Source organism: Hibiscus syriacus, unplaced genomic scaffold (genome assembly GCF_006381635.1).
Source record: "Hibiscus syriacus cultivar Baekdansim isolate YM2019G1 unplaced genomic scaffold, ASM638163v2 tig00111769_pilon, whole genome shotgun sequence".
In the NCBI taxonomy this organism is placed as follows: Eukaryota; Viridiplantae; Streptophyta; class Magnoliopsida; order Malvales; family Malvaceae; genus Hibiscus; species Hibiscus syriacus.
The window spans coordinates 994193-1016889 of record NW_024063172.1 but is presented as its reverse complement, the minus strand read 5'-3'; the positions used below and the strand labels follow the sequence as shown (position 1 = coordinate 1016889).

At 33.2% G+C, this 22697-nt stretch overlaps 2 protein-coding genes across 2 annotated transcripts; one reads left to right on the top strand and one right to left on the bottom strand.

The window, feature by feature from the left end:
- The first annotated feature begins 1311 nt into the window (after positions 1–1311).
- On the top strand, positions 1312–2706 carry LOC120169562 (U-box domain-containing protein 27-like). Its single transcript, XM_039177680.1, has one exon. It carries the CDS (start codon positions 1396–1398, stop codon positions 2620–2622), a length of 1227 nt encoding a protein of 408 aa, XP_039033611.1. The 5' UTR covers positions 1312–1395; the 3' UTR covers positions 2623–2706.
- Positions 2707–5487: 2781 nt separating this feature from the next.
- On the bottom strand, positions 5488–19343 carry LOC120169444 (exocyst complex component SEC6-like). The gene is given in 27 exon segments (XM_039177586.1): positions 5488–5742; positions 6001–6063; positions 6179–6295; positions 6405–6497; positions 6612–6699; positions 7274–7343; positions 8877–8955; positions 9523–9567; positions 10111–10197; positions 10281–10364; positions 10811–10990; positions 11089–11229; positions 11805–11913; positions 13991–14046; positions 14278–14334; positions 14424–14562; positions 14653–14760; positions 14975–15001; positions 16371–16463; positions 17800–17879; positions 18004–18093; positions 18361–18407; positions 18410–18427; positions 18430–18449; positions 18546–18634; positions 18910–18948; positions 19075–19343. Coding segments are annotated over 27 exon segments (2286 nt in total). The 5' UTR covers positions 19204–19343; the 3' UTR covers positions 5488–5604.
- Between the last annotated feature and the right edge of the window lie 3354 nt (positions 19344–22697).

Sequence of the window (22697 nt, the reverse complement as noted above, 5' to 3'; positions counted from 1 at the left end):
CTTCCGGGCGACTTACGTCGTGGCAGCTTCCGACGAGAGAATGATCGTGTGCATGGGACATGCACAACCCAACCCATAGGTCGCCATGCACTCCCCAACCTCCTAGGTCGCCATGCACTCCGGGTGACCAAGGAGGTCGCCATGCACGCCCGGTGACCAAGCTTTTAACCCTCTGCACGCCCTGCATATCATAGCTGGGAGATTCCTGCCCGACGACCAAGCTTTAACCCTTTGCTCCCTCATGCATGTGTTGCATCAATAGAGTGGGACGCGCAGAAATATCACATGGCCATGCAAGGAGACAAGGTCGCCGGGCGTGCATGGCGACCTCTTTGGTCGCCCAGAGTGCATGGCGACCTAGGAGGTCGCTGGGAGTGCATGGCGACCTATGGGTTGGGTTGTGCATGGGATGTCTGAAGCTGCCACGTCGTAGGTCGCCCGGAAGGCATGGCGACCTACGGTAGCAATTAATCTTGGGAGAACGTTATCTCGTGAAATAAATAATTTCAACACATTATCTCGTAGATTTAGCCCCCATTTAGGTGTATGGGTTGTCAACGACGTTAATTTCTCCCATTAAGTGATACATGTCATAATATGGTGATTTTGAAGTTTGTTATTTTAAAAAAAATTATGATATTTATAGAAAAATACTAACTTTTCTTATATTATAAAACAACCCCAAAATCTCAAATCCAAACCTTAATCTGCCACCACCGCCCTTTTTGACCACAACCATCGTCACTATTGTAGTCCCTGCCATCGTCCTACTCATACGTTGTCTTAGTTTTCGTCGATTGACCGCTAAAATCGTGTGGGATAATGATTTTCATCCTAGGGTTGCAGGTATAAAACGTTAATTCATTATTGATTGGTCATCGATATGTCACGATTTTATGGGGGTATTGGTCGTTGAGGGAGGGGAGGTGGAGGTTCGTTGACGGCAAAAGACGATGATCGATGTGGATTTAGGGGTTGAAATAAGAGTTTTTAAAGTTTTGTGTTTATTTCAAAATTTGTGTTTTCTTTTTAAAAAAAAATATATTTTTTTAATTTTTTAATTTTAAATAAAAAATTTAAAATTATCAAGTTATGACACGTGTCACTTAATAAAAAAAATTAGCAACATTGACGACCAAATATCTAAATAAATAACATTTATAACGTTATACATCGAGATAAGTAAAAAAATAGATTATACAGCTATTTAAAAAAATTGTATAATTTTGATAAATATTTTGGTATTAAGCCAAAAAAAAATGATAACGTCAAGTCTTTGACTATTTCTCACCCTTCTTTAAACCTCTCCATCTATCTTCCGCTTCTCCAACCCTTTCTTCTCTGAAAATTTTATTTTATTCTCTCACTTTCCCGCTGTCCAAACAATAAAAAAAAATGGGAAGGGACGATTTATACATTACGGTTCCAAGTTTTTTCCGGTGCCCGATATCGTTGGATGTGATGAAATCTCCGGTGAGCTTGTGCACGGGGGTAACATACGACCGAGCCAGCATCCAACGGTGGCTAGATGATGGCAACAACACGTGTCCGGCCACAATGCAAGTTCTCAAAACGAAAGAGCTCGTCCCGAATCGGAATTTACAACGTCTCATCCAAATCTGGTTCGATTCAGTCGCTCGCCACCAACCCTACACCTTCTCGGAACCCAAATCAGTCGTCGTTCCTTCTCAAAATCAGGTCAAACTCTTAGTCAAACATCTTAACAACAATTGGTTTTCATCGTTATCGAAGATCCTTCACTTCGCAAAAGAATCAGAGCAAAACCGTGAATTCCTCGCTAGAATCGACTGGTTTTTCAACAAGGTGATCTATTTCATGAGGAATGAGGAATTCGATTTCAAAATAGTCGAAAAAGTTGTTAAGCTTTTGGATTTGATGTCGAATAACATTTCTGATAAGAAGCCATTGTTGGAAACGAATTGCTTGTCGACGATTCTTCTGGTTTTACAAAGAGGGAATTCAGATTCACAGATTCAAGCGGTTCGATTACTGGAATCCGTAGCGGCCGATGAAGAATCCAAGCTCAAAATGGCTCAAAAAGAGGGATTGATCCCCGAATTGGTGAAATCTTTGATGAAAGAGAACAACCCAAGATTGATCGAAGCTACCTTAGCTTGTTTGATCGCAATCACAATTCCAAAAAGCATAAAAATCAAACTAATCCAACACCGAACAATCCCAGAACTGAAGAACCTTTTATCCCAACCAAACACCACCATTTCGATAACGGAGAAGTCACTGGAGCTACAAGAAGCGTTATCGACGTGCAAAGAAGAGAGAGCGGCGGAGATATGGCGGGACTCGGTGTTATTACAAAGGGTTGTCGAGAAAGTGATGAAAGTGTCGAGCAATGCGACGGAGCACGCGGTGGCGATACTTTGGAGCGGTTGTTATTTGTTCAGAGAGCGGAAGGCGCGAGAAGCGGTGGCTGGCGGCGGCGGCAATGGGATGATGATGACCAAGTTGTTGTTGCTTATCCAGAGCAATTGTTCGCCGGCGGTTAGGCTAATGTCGGCCGATTTACTCAAGCTATTTCGGGTTAGTTCGAAGCTTTGTTTATCGAGTTATGATACCAAGACTACCCATATTATGCCGTTTTGAAGAATTTTCCCGGGAAAATGAAAATCCAGGTTTGTAAATCAAAGCTTCAGTGTGCGCCTGCTGCATATAAAGCTTTGTTGAGTGTGAGAGATTCTAAAGGTTGATCATTTTCAGAATTCTAGTGATCGTGAAAAAGATTTCGAAAAGAGAGTCTAATGATTTAAATTACTCATTCAGAGATATACAAGAAAAATAAAAATAACTTGGAATCAATTGATGCAAAATAATTTTAAAATTCGAAAAGATAAATATATCATGATGTTTACATTTAGCTATGATCGAGCAAGTGATGTCTTCTTCAAACATGCTCGAGAGGAGGCTGAATCGATATTAAATGACTGTGACCGGGTCTGTAATCAGCATAGGCGCAGCCTCCTGAATAGAGATAAGCATAGAGATGATGATGATCGGTTGATGATTCTTCCCCCAAAGGTTGGGAACTTGATGAAAATCTAAGATCAGGATGTACCATCTCTTTGATATTCAACTCCTCAACCCAACTCTTCGACGCTTAAACAGCATACATGAGAACCTAGGAATGACTACCAATTCGCCGCATATATAACTAGAGCTCGGGTCCGGCCACTGTATTAATTGCAAGTAGTTCCTGTTCTTGACGACTGAGATTGAACACCCCTAGAGCACCACAAGCAAAAACTCAATAAAAACACCCGCCTAAATAACAACGGGTAAGTAACAAAGTTAACTGGACCACTTTGTAAGAATTTGTAGGTGTTCCAATCTCTGTCTCCTGGTCGACAAGTGCTGATACCAAACGATATCATTGGGAAGCTCAGACCAATCTATCTGTTCCTCTTCTCTGTTCTGTAAAGCCATACTTTGATCTTCTTTTTGTCCCTCACAGGATACTCTGAAAGAACAATGATATCAAACATATAGATTCCGGTTAGATTGTTGAAAAATCTTGTTGAGATCCCCAAAAACCTCTCTCAATATTTATGAATATAGAAGATGAAGAAAGCAGCCAATAAATATTTATAGAATTACCTGACAATTTCAAAATTATTATTACTGTTTTATTGGAGTGAGAATTTCAAAATGAAAAGGAGTAGAAGAGGAGTCTTGACGGTGGATCGGAGGAAACCTACAAATCAAACATTAAACCTTTTATTTATTATAAAATAGACATGTACTTAGTTGGGTATTTTGTCAATCACATCAATAGAGTTGATTCAAGTGATAATTAATTTGATATCATTCAAAATAGTAAATTTTATTGATGAATTTAATATTTATATTAAATTCGTCTTCTTTTTCTAATATTACAATTTAAAAAATATTTTAAATTTGAATACTAGTAAGATAATTATTCATTATGTTAAATTAAAAGGTATTTGTTACTTATTTAATTTTGAATATTAAAGATTGTTGTATCTTTTTGAATATTTCAAATCAAAATAGTATCTATTTAAGTTTGAATAGTAAAAGGTGATTATATCTTTTGAATATGTCAAATTAAAATATATTATTGTTTGTTTAAATTTGAATATTAAAAGATATCTGGTTGGAGTAAATTTCTCTTAAAAATCCTCTATAAATACTAAGCAAACCTATTAAGGATCAATTTAGTACGTCTTTTGAAAATTGATTTTTAAAAGTATTGTAAAAAATAACTTTTAAAAGTAATGTTTAAATGTGCAGTTTTAAATTGAACCGTTTGAGATTGTGTTAAAAAATGAGTTTGAAAAGATAAAATGTCAACTATAAACATTATATTGTAAATAAAAATTATAGAATTTAAATAATATTTACACTTATTAATATTATGATATAAAGCATATCATTTAAACTATACTAAAAATATAAAATTTGTATTATAGTTTCCAACGTTACACTTTTAGGTACCTAGACCGTAACGGATATTAAATTTCGCCTTAAGTGATACGTGTCGCCTTTATAAAATTTTATATATTTTAAAAATAAATTTTTTAAATTTACACGAACATAACACGTGTCACTTAACAGCAGAATTTAACGTCTGTCACGGCCTAGACACCTAAAAGTCTAACATTGTAAACATTAAACACAAAAAAGTGTAAAACTGAAAACGTTAGACACTTAAATTAATAAAAAAATAAACATTTAAATGAAAAAACGATATGATTTGTACAATTTTTTTTAAAGATCCTCGACGATCATCTTTACCAGATTTTAGAAAGCTGCTTCTCCAAACAACAATTTAGGGAACTAGTTCGAATCTAGAACACGGAAAACCGCGATTCCGTGTAATGAGAATTTCAGTTTTGTTTTTATTTATTTTATTCATTTGATTTTCCCGTAAAAAATACGGATTATTTGTAATAAGAATTTCCAATTTTTTTGGTCGAATAGTATTGCACATAGTTTTAAGTTTGACTATAAATTTACTTATTAATATTTATAATTTTTAATTGAATTTCATCTTATTCTATTTGAAAGTGTTAAATTTATTTATTAATTTTTTGAAAAATGAATAATTTCTTTTTCATATGTATTTTAATTGAGGCGTTACATTTACTCCCACTAAGCATCTTTCAATTTCGGTAGACATGCATGCAGATGGACAATATTTGCTCTTATTCTTCATTTTTTAAAATTAGAAAAAACATTTATAACCTTACTAACGACTGAGTGACATTTTAATATTTCTAGCCTAAAAATAAGCACCAAAACAATGTACAATCATCCACCTACCCTTGAAGTTTTTAAGGAGTTCCCTCGAAAACCAACAGCTCAAAAATAAAAAATAAAAATGCAAAGCTTTATGGTATTTTTTTTTTCTTTGGTTAGGGAAGCTTTATGAGAATTGAACTTGTGGAAACACAAAATTCCATAATAATAACAAAAGGATGGGATTTTTCACCCTCATTGGCTAACACAAATATACCCAAAAGCAAATTTATTACTACAAATAATTGCAGCATAGAATATGCAAACAAAGAAAATAAAAGAAAGCAACCAACCCCCGACAACTGCAGGTATTTAAGTGAGTTTACGCCAAATAAAACCACCTTTAGATGTGGCCGTCAAACACTTGACCCTTGGGAAAACGAATCCCGTCCTCGGCGGTTTCCCCCCAACAAGCGAGTTCTCGTAGATTTCCTTGCATTCTTGCACAACCTGTGTGTTACACATGCCCCAGAAACAACAATATTACATAACTGCAAATACTGACCATAAGAATATGAGTTCAATACAGAGAGATCAGACTGCAATTAAGCCTATGCAAGGTTTTTCTTTTCGTTCACTAGAATCAGTTCTTCACAGTTCAAATTCAAACCTAGTGGCTTTTATTCTTATGCCAGCTCCACAAGTTCATGTAATTGCAGTATGATTCTAAATAATTACTTAATTAAAAAATTAAAGGGTGACATCTACCTCCTTCGCATCTTTGCGTGGGATGCCTTCTCGCATTCCAACGAGCTTCTCGACAACATCAGGCTGAAATTAGAAAGAAAAATTGAGATTTTAACTCAGAAATGCAGTCCTACTATAACCTTAGAATAATACTACAATAGTGAATAGACTTCATCGTATCATAGACTTAATGTTTTACCGGGCAGTCAGGTTGGTGCTCAAGAATATTTGAATAAATTAGCGTGAACGTGTCCAGACTCTCGGCTGAAGCAAGATCTCTCAGATCACTCAGTATCCGGACTCTGCTTTCAACTTTCTGCATGGGTAAGAAAAGCAGGATGAAGAATGAGCTAGCGGAACCATTTCATACAAATTTATTGAACAAGGTAAAAGAAATCATTAAAGAATTCCAGGCAAGCACCTACCTGGACACTAATATACTCCCTGAAGAAGTCCATTAGAACCTCCTCATCTAGTCTCATCCGTTCAATAGTTTCCTCCTTGATGTAATAGTTTTTCTATAATTGCGATCAAAAGGAATAGATGTTACAGAGGATGCAAGCATGCATTTAACACCTAGAAAATGAAAACATGATGGAAATTTATAATCAAATAAATGATAATAGTCAAACCATTGACAAAAGATGATCAACGTAGACAACTGCCGTTTCCTCCAAGCATGCTTCAACAAATCTTCTGAAAGATCGCTCTTCAATATACCTTAGTTGCACAGAATTTAATCAATAAGAAACAATATTTTAACCTTTTGATAAACAAGTTGACAAAAAAATATGTGCATCTGATCATGAAGTCTTGGACAAATCTATGTTATTCAAAAGTGGATAACCAAAACAGTCCCAAATGAAATCAATGAAAAACATCAAATAGATAAAACAAAGAATAGACATAAATACACCAGAAAGCAACTTCAGGGTGAGGAGCATTTAGATTTAACTGGCTCAACAACCAGACCAGCATGTGTACAACAGTTGATATTGAGCTCACTTTGATATATTACGAATAATGATAAATTATAATCTATGTTGCTCTGACAAGTTTTTTTAAGTACTGGGTATGGGATATGACATCTAAATTCAGAAAAATCTAACCATACCCATGACGTTCACATATCCAAGACTCACACCTAAGTCCAGTAACATAGATTAAAATAAATAGTAATGACTCTTTATTGAATATTGAAGCTTCAGTGCATACAGCTGAGTGTGAAGTTCTAGACAATAAATTTAGAAAATAAAACTTTGCTGTCACACAAGATTAATTAAAGATAACTCACATCTTAACATCTGTAAAATAGTCACCAAATGTCGCAACCAGGTACTCAGTAACCTGCCCTTCGCACCACTCTGAAAAATAGCAAGGTAAAAGACCCAAATCAATGCTTTGGTTAAGTAACTTTCTTTCCCTAGTATGTTTGGAACATAATGCAATAAGAAGCATGAACACATCTCATCCTCATTTCAATCCTTTCTAAAATTGGTCATTACATGAATAAGCTTCTATTTTTACCAACAAATGGTTCAGTTTCAATGGCAGACAATCTGAATGCACGTGTACACCGAGAATAAAATACCATTAAATGTCAGGAAACCGGTGATATGGCTGTGTTATCAATAAGTTAGAATAGAGATTAGTATTTAAATTTTATATATATGTTAATATGTGGGTTAGGATCCACTTACACCCAGTGCAACTTAGTACCTTTTTAGGACCACTGGACAAGGTAAATCAAAGGCTGAGATTAACACCTTGTTTTTTTTCCCCATTGAATATCTTCTTATTTCCTACTGAATCTAAGCCTTTGACTTCCCTCATCCAACGGTCCTAAAAGGTGTAAAACTCTTAATTTTACATTGGGTGTAATTGGATCCTGCCCCTATATAAGTCCAAGATCTTTTTGTTTAAAATTAAAATTATTGTCTGGATTAGGAATTAGCCTTCCAAGGTTTAACATACCCGGTATTTGTCCTAAACTCCAAGTGAATTGACCCAGATATAAATCCAGCTTTCTAAAACATTCTCTAAAAATGAATTTAATTTTAAGACATAATCCAGTTCACCCTACAAATTCAGGTATCTAAACTGACCATAATATCATATGCATTTTGGCAATATATTCCAATGAAGTTCAGTTCAAAATTGAAATTCTATAAGTTTTGAACGACACCTGATTTGGGGCATACTATATTCTAAGAGTGTACAACCTAGACTCAATTTTTGCTATACCTAGGACAATGTACAAACAATATACATAACAGTACCAAAGACTCCAGAAAGTATGAGGAAACAGATGAGAGAAAATAGCATGAGAGACTGCCTAACTGTTGGCTTTATATGACATAGAACAGGTTATCAGAAAATAATGCTCAATCCACTATAAGAAAACAAAAGTCTGCTTTCCACATAAATCGATCAATTCTGTTCATCATATGATAAAAGTCAAAGAACCAAATATCATACAATGCATATTGGCAAAAACAAATTCCAGAGAGGGGACTAAAATACATTCTGCTATAACACTTAATTCTCCTCAAATTACCCTTATGTCATAATACCCGAAAGATATGAGCATGGAGATCCAATGGTACAAATATAAAGAAATACTTGCATAGTGTTGCAGGAACTTATGTTAGACACATGCCCATATCCAACACTCACCCTAAGCCTGATTAAAATGATTAAAAGTTCACAACTGTTCCTCTAATGAAAGTGCCCATTTGCAGAACCATGATTATACATTCTTAAATTGCACCAAGTAAATGAAGCAATAACAGAAATTTGAACCACATAAGAGAGTAATAGTTCGAAAGGGAGTTCAACATATAGTATCAACAGAATCAACTTTGAAAAAGCCAACTACAAGGATAAAAAATCACTACCTGTGTGATAAAGTTTTACAAGCAACTCTTGCACTCCAGGATCCTCAAAGATTACATTAACGGTTTGATGTACAGCTTCCTATTAACAATACAGACAGTGTGTGACTCTTTTTGGATACCAGAACAGTATTAGAATAAAGCCAATTGAGATTGTACAGTATGTAATATCAAGGAAAATTCAGCCTTGATGCAATTAACAAGGGGAAAAGGATTTCAATTAATGAATTCCAGCCCTGATCGGTTATTTGTTGCAAGTAGACCAGTCCATGGGTAAAAGAAATTTTTATTTTCTTTGGACCATGCCCTTCTTGGCCTGGCCTGAAGCCTAAATTTACTATTCATTTTGCATTAAAAATTTATTTTTAAAATTAAATTTAAATAATAAGAATTCGTAATTAATAAACAGTAATTTGGGCCAGGCCCAATTCAAATTTACATTCTCCTAGCATTATCCGGCCCTTGGACAGGTCTAGTTGAAACTTGAAAGGCAATGGATCTGAAGCACACAAAGCATCAATCCCAAAATACCTCAAGAAGTTCAAATAAATCAATACTGAATTTCACTTAAAATCCAAAGTGAAGGAAATGGGAAAAGGGTGGTTTAATTGTGGGGAGTGGGGGATAAATCATCCAAATTTCAGCATACCTTCGCGACTTCCAAGAAACCTTTGCATGCGTCTTCAAAATTTACCTGTACAGTAAGCAAGGATATTGGATTTCTAAACAGCACAATGATGGTAGAAACATATTCATAGATCATGTCAGAAGGTTTCTACACACACCACACAAGCAGTAAGCAGGGTATAGGATTGCAAACAATGAAAAGTAGATAAAAACATAGGGCTATAATTTATTCATATAAGAGCTCAACAATACAAGAAAATGGGCTAATATGATAGCATTAATCATGTTATATCTCCTATTATACAATGCATGTCAAAATTGATACTAAGGATGTCCAAATATGGTGTCCCACCAAGGTTAATCATTCAAGTAGTAAGTAGAGATGAGAGGAAAATGGGAGCATGAAGAAACTTTTATTTCAACAGACTAAGAAGAAAGAAAAAAACATGAGCAAATCTCAGACACAAACTGAAGTATTACTGTAGACAATCTATGTACAACGAACGTTCTAAGAAAGCAACAATTAGGTGAGTCGATAAATTTTGACCAAAGTATCTATTCCAGAATTTGCAATTGCGATCAAAATAATTGCAAGAAAGGAAACTGAAACCTGGTCGGCGTAGTTTTGTGTAAGAGCCTCTATGATGCTGTTACTTAACTCCAGAGCAAGGTCATAACAGCACAAATTGTTGTTAATCTGGGAAGGGTATGGTAGAAAACAACCAATTATACAGAGGAAAACTGAGACAGACAAATTAAGCACCCAGAATATTTACAAACCATTGCGCAGAGAGATTCTAGACCAATATCAGAAGCAGGTTCTTCGAGTCTCTTCTTTTCAGCCACTTGAAAATCAAACATCACCTGAAATCATATAATGGTGGTCCAATTTAATAAAGCAATACGACTTCCGTAGGTATAATTTGAAAACCTAAAATAAAAATGTGGCAAGGAAATACAATGATGAAGATGGACCGAGTGATGAGAACAGCAAAAGGAAACTAACTAAACCAAAGCCAAACCTCACCAGTAAACCTTGAAAAAGCTAAAACTAGGGGGGGAATACAATATGCTCCCATCTAACTCAATTAAGATTAGAGACATTCTAGTAATGTTGAAATATAGTCAAAGCTGTACTAGAATAGGGATACAACCATGGAAAAGAAAAAAAACAGAACACTATTGATTTCATATGATTTAAATTTGAAAATAACTCTTGAGAAATGTTCCAAAACATTTAGCTATATCTCAGCCAATGGTCCCCAAGTCACGAAGCAAGGCATTATCTTTGTCAGATTCTACTAACTTGCCTGAATTATTGCCAAAGCAATCCTGTAAAGCATGGCATCAGTGCTATTATCCCTCACAATCTGTACTTGCTCACCAAGGATCCTGAATAAATCAACTGCAGCTGGAGTATATAGTTTTCCCTCTTCTTTCTTCTTTGGTGGTTGGACCTTGTCAGCCTCCAAGATGTTTAAATACCATTTCTAGAAAAATGAATAATGAAATAATTAACAGAAGATCTATGCCATACTTTTCTTTTCCATATAGTAACCAACAGTTAAATAGGATTGCATATCGTTACCCTTGTTGTGGCTTGCATTCTCTCAACATACGCATTCATGAGAGGATCCATGGATCCACTCTCGGAACAGACTTGAGCAAGAGTCTCATCAACACCAAGCCCAATTAAACTTTCTTGGTATTCAACTACCCACCCAGTTACCTACGCCCAAGCATTAAGACACATAAACTACTAAACTTACATCAGTAAAAAACAGGATATAAAAATACAACACTGATACGAAGTTGGGTAAAAGGTTGTGCTGTAAGAAAACAAAATTAAAATATAAAAAATAAATGAAACTCAGACATTAAAATGAAAGTGATGAACTGACTTCGAGGTTAAAGATTTATTTATCTCTATCTTGAAATACTTGAAGATATATTTTTTCTCATGGCTGCTCCAATGTTAGTTCTCTGTCTTATGGTCAACTACACCAATGAATAATTCAGGAGATATTTGTGGTAAAAATAATTGGTTTCACAAAACTTAGCCCAGTAACTAACTCTGGTCATAGGAGATAAACACTTAAGTGTTAAGATGTACATGCTTCTATATTCAATTTGTCTTTTATTATAGATGTTCTTTACATCATGTTCAGGGTTAGAATCATCAGTAATTATAAAACAAAGATCATGTGCACGCAGCATGTGCCAAGATTCTCAATGAACAAAATTACAAAATGGAAGTATTTTGAGATATCATATTTGAAAACCATGAAAAATAATGGAAAGTACCTTTAATATCTCAATGTTTGTCAGTTCATTCGCTCTGTCACTAAGCAATCTAAGCATTTGAATAAACCTCTCTGTATACAGATTTACCATTAGCTGGAATATTTCGTATCTGCCAGAAAGGAAGACAGCATCAGACAGGAATAAAACAATTCTTGGATGATCTCCAAGTTCAAAACACACATCCATATTAGTCCCACACACCAAAATCAAGCCACATATAACCACAAGCATTAAAGCTATAGCAGCGGCAGGAACAAACTCTCTGGGCAACCTTTTAAAACAGCTGGAATTATGATTATGTCACTGGCTGTTGGTTAACAGGAAAGGACACATGAAAGCGACTACAGCAATCTGAAAGAAACTTGACTAGTATAAAGACGGGGGAGAGTTATCCCACTGAGAAGTCCAATCATTGAAAAATGCATACTTGAACTATAATTTGTAATAGTAAGAATATATTTGATAGGATCCTTGATGTTAAGGATTTACTATTTTAAATAATTGATACCCTAATCTTAAGAATTTATATTAGAGTAGACTATTTAATTTCCTTGCATGTTTCTATTTCCTTGTTTGAGAAGCCTAGTTCTTGGTCAGCAAGGATTATAAACCCAATAAATATATAATGCCCTAAGGCTATTTTTCTCAAGCAATAAAATATAACAAAAAGCCTGTTGGCAACTGTTTGGATGTTGATCCCCTCAAAGTGATCAAATTTTACTCTTGTTAATTTTTCAAATTTCCTTTGATAGAACCCTAGGTTCTTATCAATATTAGTCTTGTATTCATCTCTGCTGCAGAAATTTTATTTGAATATTAACTGCCTATACAATCCTGGGAACAAAATGACAGCTTAAGCAAGCATGAATGTGCTGTGACTAATAATATAGTATAACAAGTACGCCAAAAAACCCAACAATAAATCACAAGCTTTCTCAGATTGAAAAGTGAAGCAGAAAAGGAAAGGAATTAAAATTAATCAAAAGAAACAGTGGAAGTTCATAAAAGTCTCTAATGGTAAAAATTGTTTAGCTTGGCAAAATTCATATACACCCGCATGCATGCAGGTATGAGTATCAAGTAATACAAGGTACATATGCCGGTGGACTTGCACTTTAACTGATATAAACGCAGGCACATATTCATATAATTGCACTTCAGCATTTCTTATAATTATCTCTTCAAATGATTTCAACCAGATGTCTATATAGCAGCCATGGAATAAGTGCAAATGAGGCACTACACATATGCTTAAAATTTGAATTTCCCTTATCGTGTAGAATTTTGTAGTGTAATTTTAAAACAGACTAAAATAACACCTTATCCAAGCGGCAACAATCCCATTAGCTAAAATATACAGAACAAGAAGATAGTGACCCATATCAAGTTCCAAAAGTCAACAAATAGAATATTCAAAAATCAAAATCAAACTTCAACATGCTTATACCTTGTTCATATGTCTTTGGTGGGAAACCTACTGATTTAATTCTTTCCATGCTTTGACACAAGTTCAACAGGGTCATAATGTAATCTAAAGCTAGCTGTCCCTTTAATGGTAAATCCACTCAATTACTACTATTTACCAGCTCTTTGTATGTAAAATTAATCTGCTTAGTATGCTTCTTTCAAAATTATGGGTTAAGATTTAATCGAAATAATTTATAACAGATAGTCACAAGTTTAAAACCATGTCTAACCTGTGGCTATATTGAGAATTTCACCAATTTCCTGTTTATCTTGTGCAAGAGTTGCCAACTTGTAAAAGAAAAGAGAAATAATGACGCCAGAATTTTAATAGAATAACTAGGCCTAGGAAGATGGAACTTCAACCCTCCATTATGCATTTGCTTGAACGAATAGTTTCTTTGTTACTAATCAATTATTGAGAATTTGAACTTAGACAATCCTAAATGTTCCATGCTAAATACCTGTGGATTTACCAGGCCTCAGTCGAGGGAAGTTTTTAAATAATAAAAAGCAGGCCATTTTATCGTCAAATCCATGAAAACCCTTTACATTTCAAGATAAGGGGAAGATAGTAAAGCAAATTCAAGGTATCAAGATCAAATTATCCTATCAAGGGCATAATGCAATTGTAAAAGGCAAAGGACATCAAAGAAAAATCTCATAAGAAATGTAAACCAAATGAACACAGAAAAAGAAAACAGGTCTGTAGCAAGGCAAACCTTGGAGGAAAACACGGAGCTACATAATCATAAATGTCTCCAAGTTCTTCTCCAATCTATTATCAAAAAGACAATCAAATGCATCAAACGTGAAGGAAATTTATAGATAAAGAAGTGGTCAGAACTAAAAAAGCAGTAACAAACATTACATGCAGTAACAAACGTTACAGTCAGAACAGTGTACTACAAGGAACAGTTAAGGAACCCATGTTAAATTACCATAAATGGACCATTTGAAGTACTCGAGTAAGAATCAGAAACACAAAATTCTAAAGAAATATAGTGACCAGTTTAGCATACCGTTGAACTTCCTCCAAAGCTGCTTTTAGGTCTTCAAAGACAAGCTGAAATAGAAAATACCATTAGCATCATATAAAACTAAACAAGGATTAAATATATTCTCATGTACTAGGTTGATTATTATGAAAAGTACCTCTGTCAAAAGTTTGTTGAACCGCTCTTCAACTGTTTTCCTTATTTGATCATAGCATTTATCCTTGTAGCCTTTCCCCTGAACTTTCGCTTTTCGCAATGCTAAACTTTTAGAAGAAGCTAAAGCCTTGGTAAATTTTCTACATTGTCATAGAAGATAACTTTAGCATATATGGATTAATTGATCATTCATCATTCATGAGCAGTAAACAATCACACCAGATACATACTTGCCAGTTCTACGAGGGTTTGCAATAGCTGCCATCGCATCATCACCTTCAGCCTCTGCTGCCTCCTCAGCAAGTTGTTGATCAAGAATTTCTTGCATTTCAACAACTCTAAAAGGGAAGTCAAAGAAACTCATTAGACAGAAGACATCAAAAATTAAGTACAACTACTCTTTATCATATCAACCTAACCCCAAAAACAACCAAGTATCATTACCAGCACACCTCAATATAAGAAATGCATAGATTTTAAAAGTCATCCTGGGACCTTGAAAATACAAGGGATACAAAACAGAAGTGATTTAGAAGCTTATTAAAAGCATACCTCAAAGCACGAACCAAGGTTTGTGGACTGCAAAATAGGAAAAAGATTATAAAAGTAATAATAAAAAACATTAAAAAAACTAATAGGTAGCCTATTTAAGGTTTAATATGCTATGAAATGTAAAAGCAACTCAGAAAAAATAGCACAGGTGATAATTACTTTGAAGCAATCAACCCAGGAAGATGAATAAATGCTCTGAATCCAGAGGAGAAACAAAGTGGTAAAATGAAATGTATGACAAAGAAGTAAAGAAATTCATTATTTGCTCCTCAAACATGCTGCGATATAGGTAAAACAACTCCATCCAAAGTAATGAGGCTACTTTCCCTCCACCAGTTTTGCTAAATCTGTAAATCCAAATCAATTATCCAAACCCCCAAACCACCAATTTCCAAATTATACACAAGAATAGCTTAGTAGATTATGAGGTGCAATGTAAGAAGAAATAGTAAATGCTAAAATAGTTGAAAGTTGCAATTTTGGAAATTCAAGGTTGATTTTGGATGGCTAAAGATTTGATCTCAAAAGAAAGGGCATCTTTTGCAAGACACCTTTCATCAGCTAGAAGCTTACTAAGCCAAGAAACATTTAGAGGGAAGAAGTTCCTTCTTTTGATCTGACTATGATTTTTTCAACACCATTTCCCCCATCATTCGTACTGCTTGAGGCATAGCTGCTAGTAGATGTGCCTCAGTCCATAGCACTTGGAATCGTCCCCATTTTTCTTTATTCCCCCCACTTTATCCAATCAATTGTTGGTTCTCATACAAAATTAAGGGTCTCAAGAATTAAGACCTTCATTCCTCCCATCAATTACCTTGGAATGATTTATTCCACGGCTAATACTTAAATCCAAATTAGCATCTCTGACTCATGTGCCACAAAAAGTACCAATAGGTGGTCATCAGATAAACTGAGCTCTGTTTTTACGCCAAATTCAAGTGAGGTCCCTCAATCATTTGCTAATTAATTTTGATTTATATGCTTAACATTGTATATAAGCACACAGTAAGTTCTTATGTTAAGCCCATGCGTTGTTCTTGCGCAGACCAATTTGTCTCGTGTGAAATAACAAGCCTAAACAAGAAATGGAAGTTATTAAAGGCGTTATACCACAGATTTAATTTTTGCGTGCTAGGGCCCACTTAGGGTTAGTGGAGGAAAAAGATGATACTGTCATGAAAATAAGCAGCTAAGATTGGGACAGGAATCGTGAAAATGCTATTTAAAGAAATTTTGAATATGCTTTCATATCAGTGCGCATAGATTGCAGGTAACAAGAATCCACTATCATGGGAATCTTAATGTAGTGTGATGGCAACAACAAATTATGCAGGGACAATATTCAAATAAATTCAAACAAGTTGGTTTCTTCCTCAGTTTCCTATAAGCATACCTTTCTTTCGAAAGTTTGTAGAAATTCGCAATATGACCCCATAACGCTTTCTCAAATGTCTCCCAGGTTCGATCAACATCTTCAAAATATTCTCTGGGAGACAGAGCCAATGTTAAAATTACATTAAAAATAAGTCAATAAATCTTAAAACTATAAAATGAAGCAGGAAAAACATTACAAACATGAGTAAAACTACAACTTTTTATCATAATATATGATTATAATCATTATATTCCTATGTTACATTATTCAAGTCCATTCTTGCATCAAACAGAAAACATTAAAAACATGAGACTCAAACAACCATTTGTTATAATACGCGACTACCATCATTGCGTAAGACTTCCTATATTACATTGTTCAAGCGCATTTTTGCATCATACAGGACCAAGTTACACAATTTGATCCCATTGAGAAAAAATACGGGCTGAACAGCCTTCACTCTGCAGGTGAACCTGAGGACTTGCTAAAATTAAAAGGAATAAGAATGTTTCTGATGCACACCGCCAAATATCCAAGCTGGCTGGTGCGATATTATCTTATCACTTTAAAAAAAAGCTACTATAATAAGATATAATCTCATGTCCATGCCAAAATATTCCATGAATTTTACAAGTCAGAGATGATTTTGCTCTTACCTCTTCTATTTGCCTTTCACTTTTAAAAGAAAAATGAAAAAAAATATCTGTTTGGGTACAAAGAAGATACTTTTCATAACAATTAAACATTAATCTCTGTGTACAGAGCAAATTATATTTGAACTTGTTTCACATTTTAAAGTTTAACCAAATATCCATACTATAAATATAGAACCTATTTAAGATTTTTCTTTCCCTAAAACCTGAATTGTTATTAGAAAAATAGATGAACACTATAGCTGCTTTTTTCTTTCTAAATATTATGTATATTATTTTCATTTTAATAATTATTTAATCAATTTGATAGACATGATTTAAAAGTTTAATGAAAATAAATATTCAATTAATTAAATTTAATAAATCTGATAAAAAAAATTCAATTAATAATAAGCTGATTATTCAGAAAAAATCCTAAAATATATCAATTTAAAGACTCTTAGTAAATTAAATTGATTTGTTCAAGTCATATTTTACAAATAAATGAAAATGTTACAATGTTAAAAATGACACTTTTTTTAGTATTTTCCAACATGAATATGAAAACACAACATTCAACCAAAACAGTAAGCAAACAATTTATAATCTTTTTTAAAGAAAAAGGAGAACACAAGCAATGGCAGATAAATTTTTTTCTAGTTTACAATTACGTTCAACTATATTCAGCAACCATCTAAAAAGAAATTAATGTCTACTATATGGGCAAATATGTCCACATCAATTTTCCAACAATCATGTTGGCATTGCTATAAGTATCATATATTTTACACACAAAAATTGAAGAAGATACACACCTTAACCTGCCAACCTCTTCTTTATGAGATGCCACAGCTGCTAAAGCAAACCGCCGCTTCCCATCAAGTGCAGTTAACCTCTGAGAAATAGAGGGTGGATAGGAAAAAACAGAGCATTGATACACAATTTCTCAACACTAAAATTAATTGCCCGCCCCCACCCCCACCCCCTAATTACTGCAACTATAAAAGAAAAGGTTATACCTCATATGTATTGACAAGTTCTTTATCATCACTCAACGAATTTCGGGCCTCAGAAGCTTCAACTGAAATGGACATCATACCCTCAACATCCTACGATAGATCAAGATGTTAAAGATACTGTCACGGGCTTATGGCATAAGAAAAGGGTAAATACATCGAAAATCACAAAAGCCTCGTAACCACATGTTTGTATTTGACAAAAGTAAGTTTCCACATAAAACTTATAACTAAAGGCTTGCCCATCCAACAATATAACCACCCTTCTTTCCAAGATTTAGTCCAAGGAATTTGTTTAATACTATCAACAGAAACAACATTGATCATGGTTTTTGATTAATAGCAAACTGGAAAACTCACCTTGAGTGTTGTATTTAAGTTGTTCCTGACATTGCTGAGAAGCTTATCTGATCATGGTTTTCAATTAAGTTTGGCACTCTTGGCATAATCTGATAGACAAGGTAAACCATAACTTCGAGTTTTCCAAGAGAAATCACTAGAATAAACATCAATATCATCTAAAAATGTAATTCTAACAAACATACTTTTCGATAGAAATAAAGTTTCCACGCAGATGGGTTATTATTTTCTGAGATGATGTAAGCGATCTCAGCCCAGCTTGGGCCTGCTCAACCTGCAGAGCATTGTATTTTTCCATGCAAAAACCATTAAAAAGTAAAATCTAGGGGATTCCTTAGCTCCATATATTTAATCAAGTAATATTTGATCTTGCTTTTGCTACTTGTTATTTTGCTTTCAAATAATATATCAAAAGATCCATAGCTTTTATATATCATATGGGATCACATACCAGTTCTTTGCTCAGCGAAAATCAAGTAGTTAATGCAATAATAAGCAAACGAAACATATGATCAGTATAAAAAATTATAAAAATCATAACTTAGATACCTGCTCTGCAACCATTGTACTAAGTTGTGCGTCATTTGCCTGACAATTAAGAGAGAGAAATAAGAGGCAAAAAGAGAAAAAGTTGTCCAATTCGATTTCAACGCAAATGAAAGACTCAATTATCGAAAATTCCAAAAAAAAAAAAAGAAAGAGCGAGTGGATTACCTGTTGACGAGTGATGTAATCAGCTTTGATGGAGGAAATAGATTGTAAAAGCTCGGGAAGAGGGAGTATCTTGGCCACCTCACGAACCGCCGCTTCCTTGGCTTCGACGCCCAGATCCTCGACCATCATCTTTACCGGATTTCAGAAAGCTTCTTCTCCAAACAACAATTTGGGGGAACTGATGCGAATCTAGAATACGGAAAACTGTGTTTCCGTGTAATGCGAATTTTCAGTTTATTTTTTAATTTGTTTTATACATTTGATTGTTTTGCCATAATATAGATAGATCTCCCGCAGAAAATATGGATTTTACTTTTCGTTGCTTCCATATCCGCCCCAGACCCAGACCCAGACCCAGACCCAGACCCGAACTCATTCCGGTCTTTTTAGTAGTATTAGGGTCTAATTTTAAATAATCACATAGTTTTAATTTGAGTAAACTACACAAGTGACCCTTTAACTATTTCCAAAATTTCATTTTGACCACTAACATTTCAGTTTAAGGTCCGTTTGTTTTATTATAATTGGTTTTTTGGAAAATGAATTATATTTTTTGTAAACTAAATTCTGAAAAATATTTTATGATGTTTGGATAATATTGTATAATTCATTTTTCGTTAGTTTGATAATTTTTATTAAAAATATTTTTGTAATTTATTTTTTCTTGAAATTAACCCATATTAGAATTGTTTCCTAAAGAATTATGTTATCAGACAATAACCCAAAAACCATTTGTATTTATGGATTTTTTTTACATCACTAGATATTAAGAAACAATTCAGAAACTCCGAACTTTATGAAAATAAAAATAAACTCATAAACAATCCTTACCTAAATCATGTCTGAAACAAGTTGTTCTTACTTGTGGGTTAGCATGATCATGAGAATTTTAAAAAAAAAATAATAAGATAAAGAGTTAAAGGATTTGGAGAAATAGAAAGAACCTGTGAGAAGCTTTAGGGAGACGTGATTGGAATAAAACCACTGAGGGGAAGAAAGCCGCTGAGAAGAGCTGATGAATGGTTCACAATGGTGATCTGTGTAGGTTTAGTCGTCTAGGATAAAGAATTTAGAGAAGTATAAATAACTTGTGAGAGACTTAGAAAATGACTTACGGAGAAATTTTCGGTAAGTTTTTTTTGCGTTTCATTTCTTTTTTTCTTTGACCGTAATCTTTTTCCTTTGATCGGAATTCATTCTCCCCAACCAACCATTAGAAATGGGGAAAGTATTTCCCGGAAAATGAAATACCTCAAACAAACAAAACTTTAATTGGAGCTTAAATTTATTTTAATTGACTTAAATTATTATGAAATTGGAAAAATGTATAAATATTAAGGACCAAATATGTAATTATATCAAGTTTTTTAACTGCCAATTCACCTCATCCATTAAAAGTTAACGACAGATGGCTTTATTGAAACACTTAAATAGTTGAGTCGTCTGATTAATTAAATTGAAACATTAATGGTCAAAAGGAATTTTGACAATAGCTAAGTGGTCACCCGTGTAGTTTATCCTTTTAATTTTGACAATAAATTTAGTTATGGCATAATGCCAAAAATAGCTCCAACAATTTACTATAATGGTCATTTTAATCCCTATTATTTTTCTTGAACATTTTGACCCAACGTTTCACTTTGAGACAGAAAATCGTCTCTACAAATGGAGATCATAAGTTAAACACAATTAACACTCTAAATTATGACCATTTTTAACTTAAAATGAAACATTTATGGTTAAAATGCTCTAGAAAAAAAAAGGTCAGAGTAATTATTCTATCAACTGTTAACGGTCTTTTTACCCTAAAATAAAACATTAATGATCAAAATGCTCCAAAAATAGAATATGGGGCAAAATGATTGTTTTGGTAAGTGTTAGGGGCCAATTTTGGTATTATACCTTTAGTTATTAATATTTATAAAGTTAATTTCATCATATGTCCTCAAATTATGATTCTCATTTTAAATTAATCCCTAAACTTTTAAATACTCCAATTTCATCCCTAACCCGCGACTATAATTCTAAATTAATCCTCTAACTTTTAAACATTTCAATCTCATCCCTAAATTATGACATTATTCTAAAATAGTCCCCAAACTTTTTTCAACATTCCAATTTCATCTCAAACTACGTATATATTAATCACATCTCTTGTTCATAAAATCATTAGGATGAGTTATATTATTATATGTTTGAAAAAAAACTAAATTTAGGTTAAATTATGGTTGAGGCTAATTATCTATTTGGATGGATTTGATATTAAATTGGAAAATTCAAAAGTTTAGGGACCAAATTAGAAAGAGAGTTTATTAGCTCATTAGGGTTGTTCAAATTTTTTTTGAGATCAACTATATTTACTACAGTGAGGGGCGAACTCGTCATATAGATGTGATGAGTTTTAATTTTTTTTATTCAAACTTATTATGTGATCATGACGAATTCCAAAATTATATTATTTTATTAAAATCTGTCATATCCGTATAATAAATTTTAATAAAAATATATATTATATTAAAACCCGTCATACTCATATAACTAGTTTCAAGACACTACAATAAATTACTAATTAAAACTTTAATCACTCTAAAAGCCTAAATAATTATTGCAGCCGCATGGCTGCTTTTGAGGTGAGACTTATACTTTTAATTTGGCTTAAACTAAAAAAAAAAAAAACTGTGATATTTTCTTGTTTTAGGTGCTTAAACTATTCTTTAGTTAAATTATGTATTTAAACTATTCTTTAGTTAAATTAGATACTTAAATCATTATATGTTACACTTTACGTATCTTACTTTTTTTAATCAAATTAAGTCTCTAAATTGTAACTTTTTTATTTTAAGCTCTTAATATTTTTTGGTAAAAACGAATATATAATTTTGTATGACATATCAACATCTTTTTGGTAAAAAATAAATTCCCATCTAAAAATATATTAGGACTAGAAATGATTGAATGTAATAGTTGAAGTACCTAATTTGGCAAAAATAGTTTAAATACTTAAAACAAAAAGAAATATAATTTAGATATTTATTCTTATTTTGAGCCTTTTAAATTTTAATTGATCCCATATTTTTTCGGTTGGCATTATTTTATTACATGCTAGTATGGTAGTTGATTTTTTTTTTGGTAAAGTGACTAGAAGATATTGTTTTATTGAGTCATCTAAATATTAAAATTATAAAATGTTCTATTGACTATAGGACATTATTTTGTTGAGTCACACGATTATTACCAATTACAAAATGGTCACTCAACTATTTATATGTTCTAAATTTGTCATTTTTCGTTAAAAATATTAATAGTTGTTTGAGTTGAATGCTAATATGCTAACTGAGATATGAAAATATATATCATAATCTCAAACAACTATACAACTCAAACAATCATGAGATCAAATTTTATTATATTCAGTCAGCAAATTAACGTTTAGCTCAGACAATTATAATTTTTTTAACAGAAAAAGATAAATTTAAAATTTATAAATAATTGAATGGTCATTTTATAACATTTAGTAATCGAAAGAATCAATAAAATAATAATCTATAATTATTTTATAATTTTTAATAATGAATAAACTTAATAAAATGATATCCTATGATCAGGTATATTGATTTGTGTGC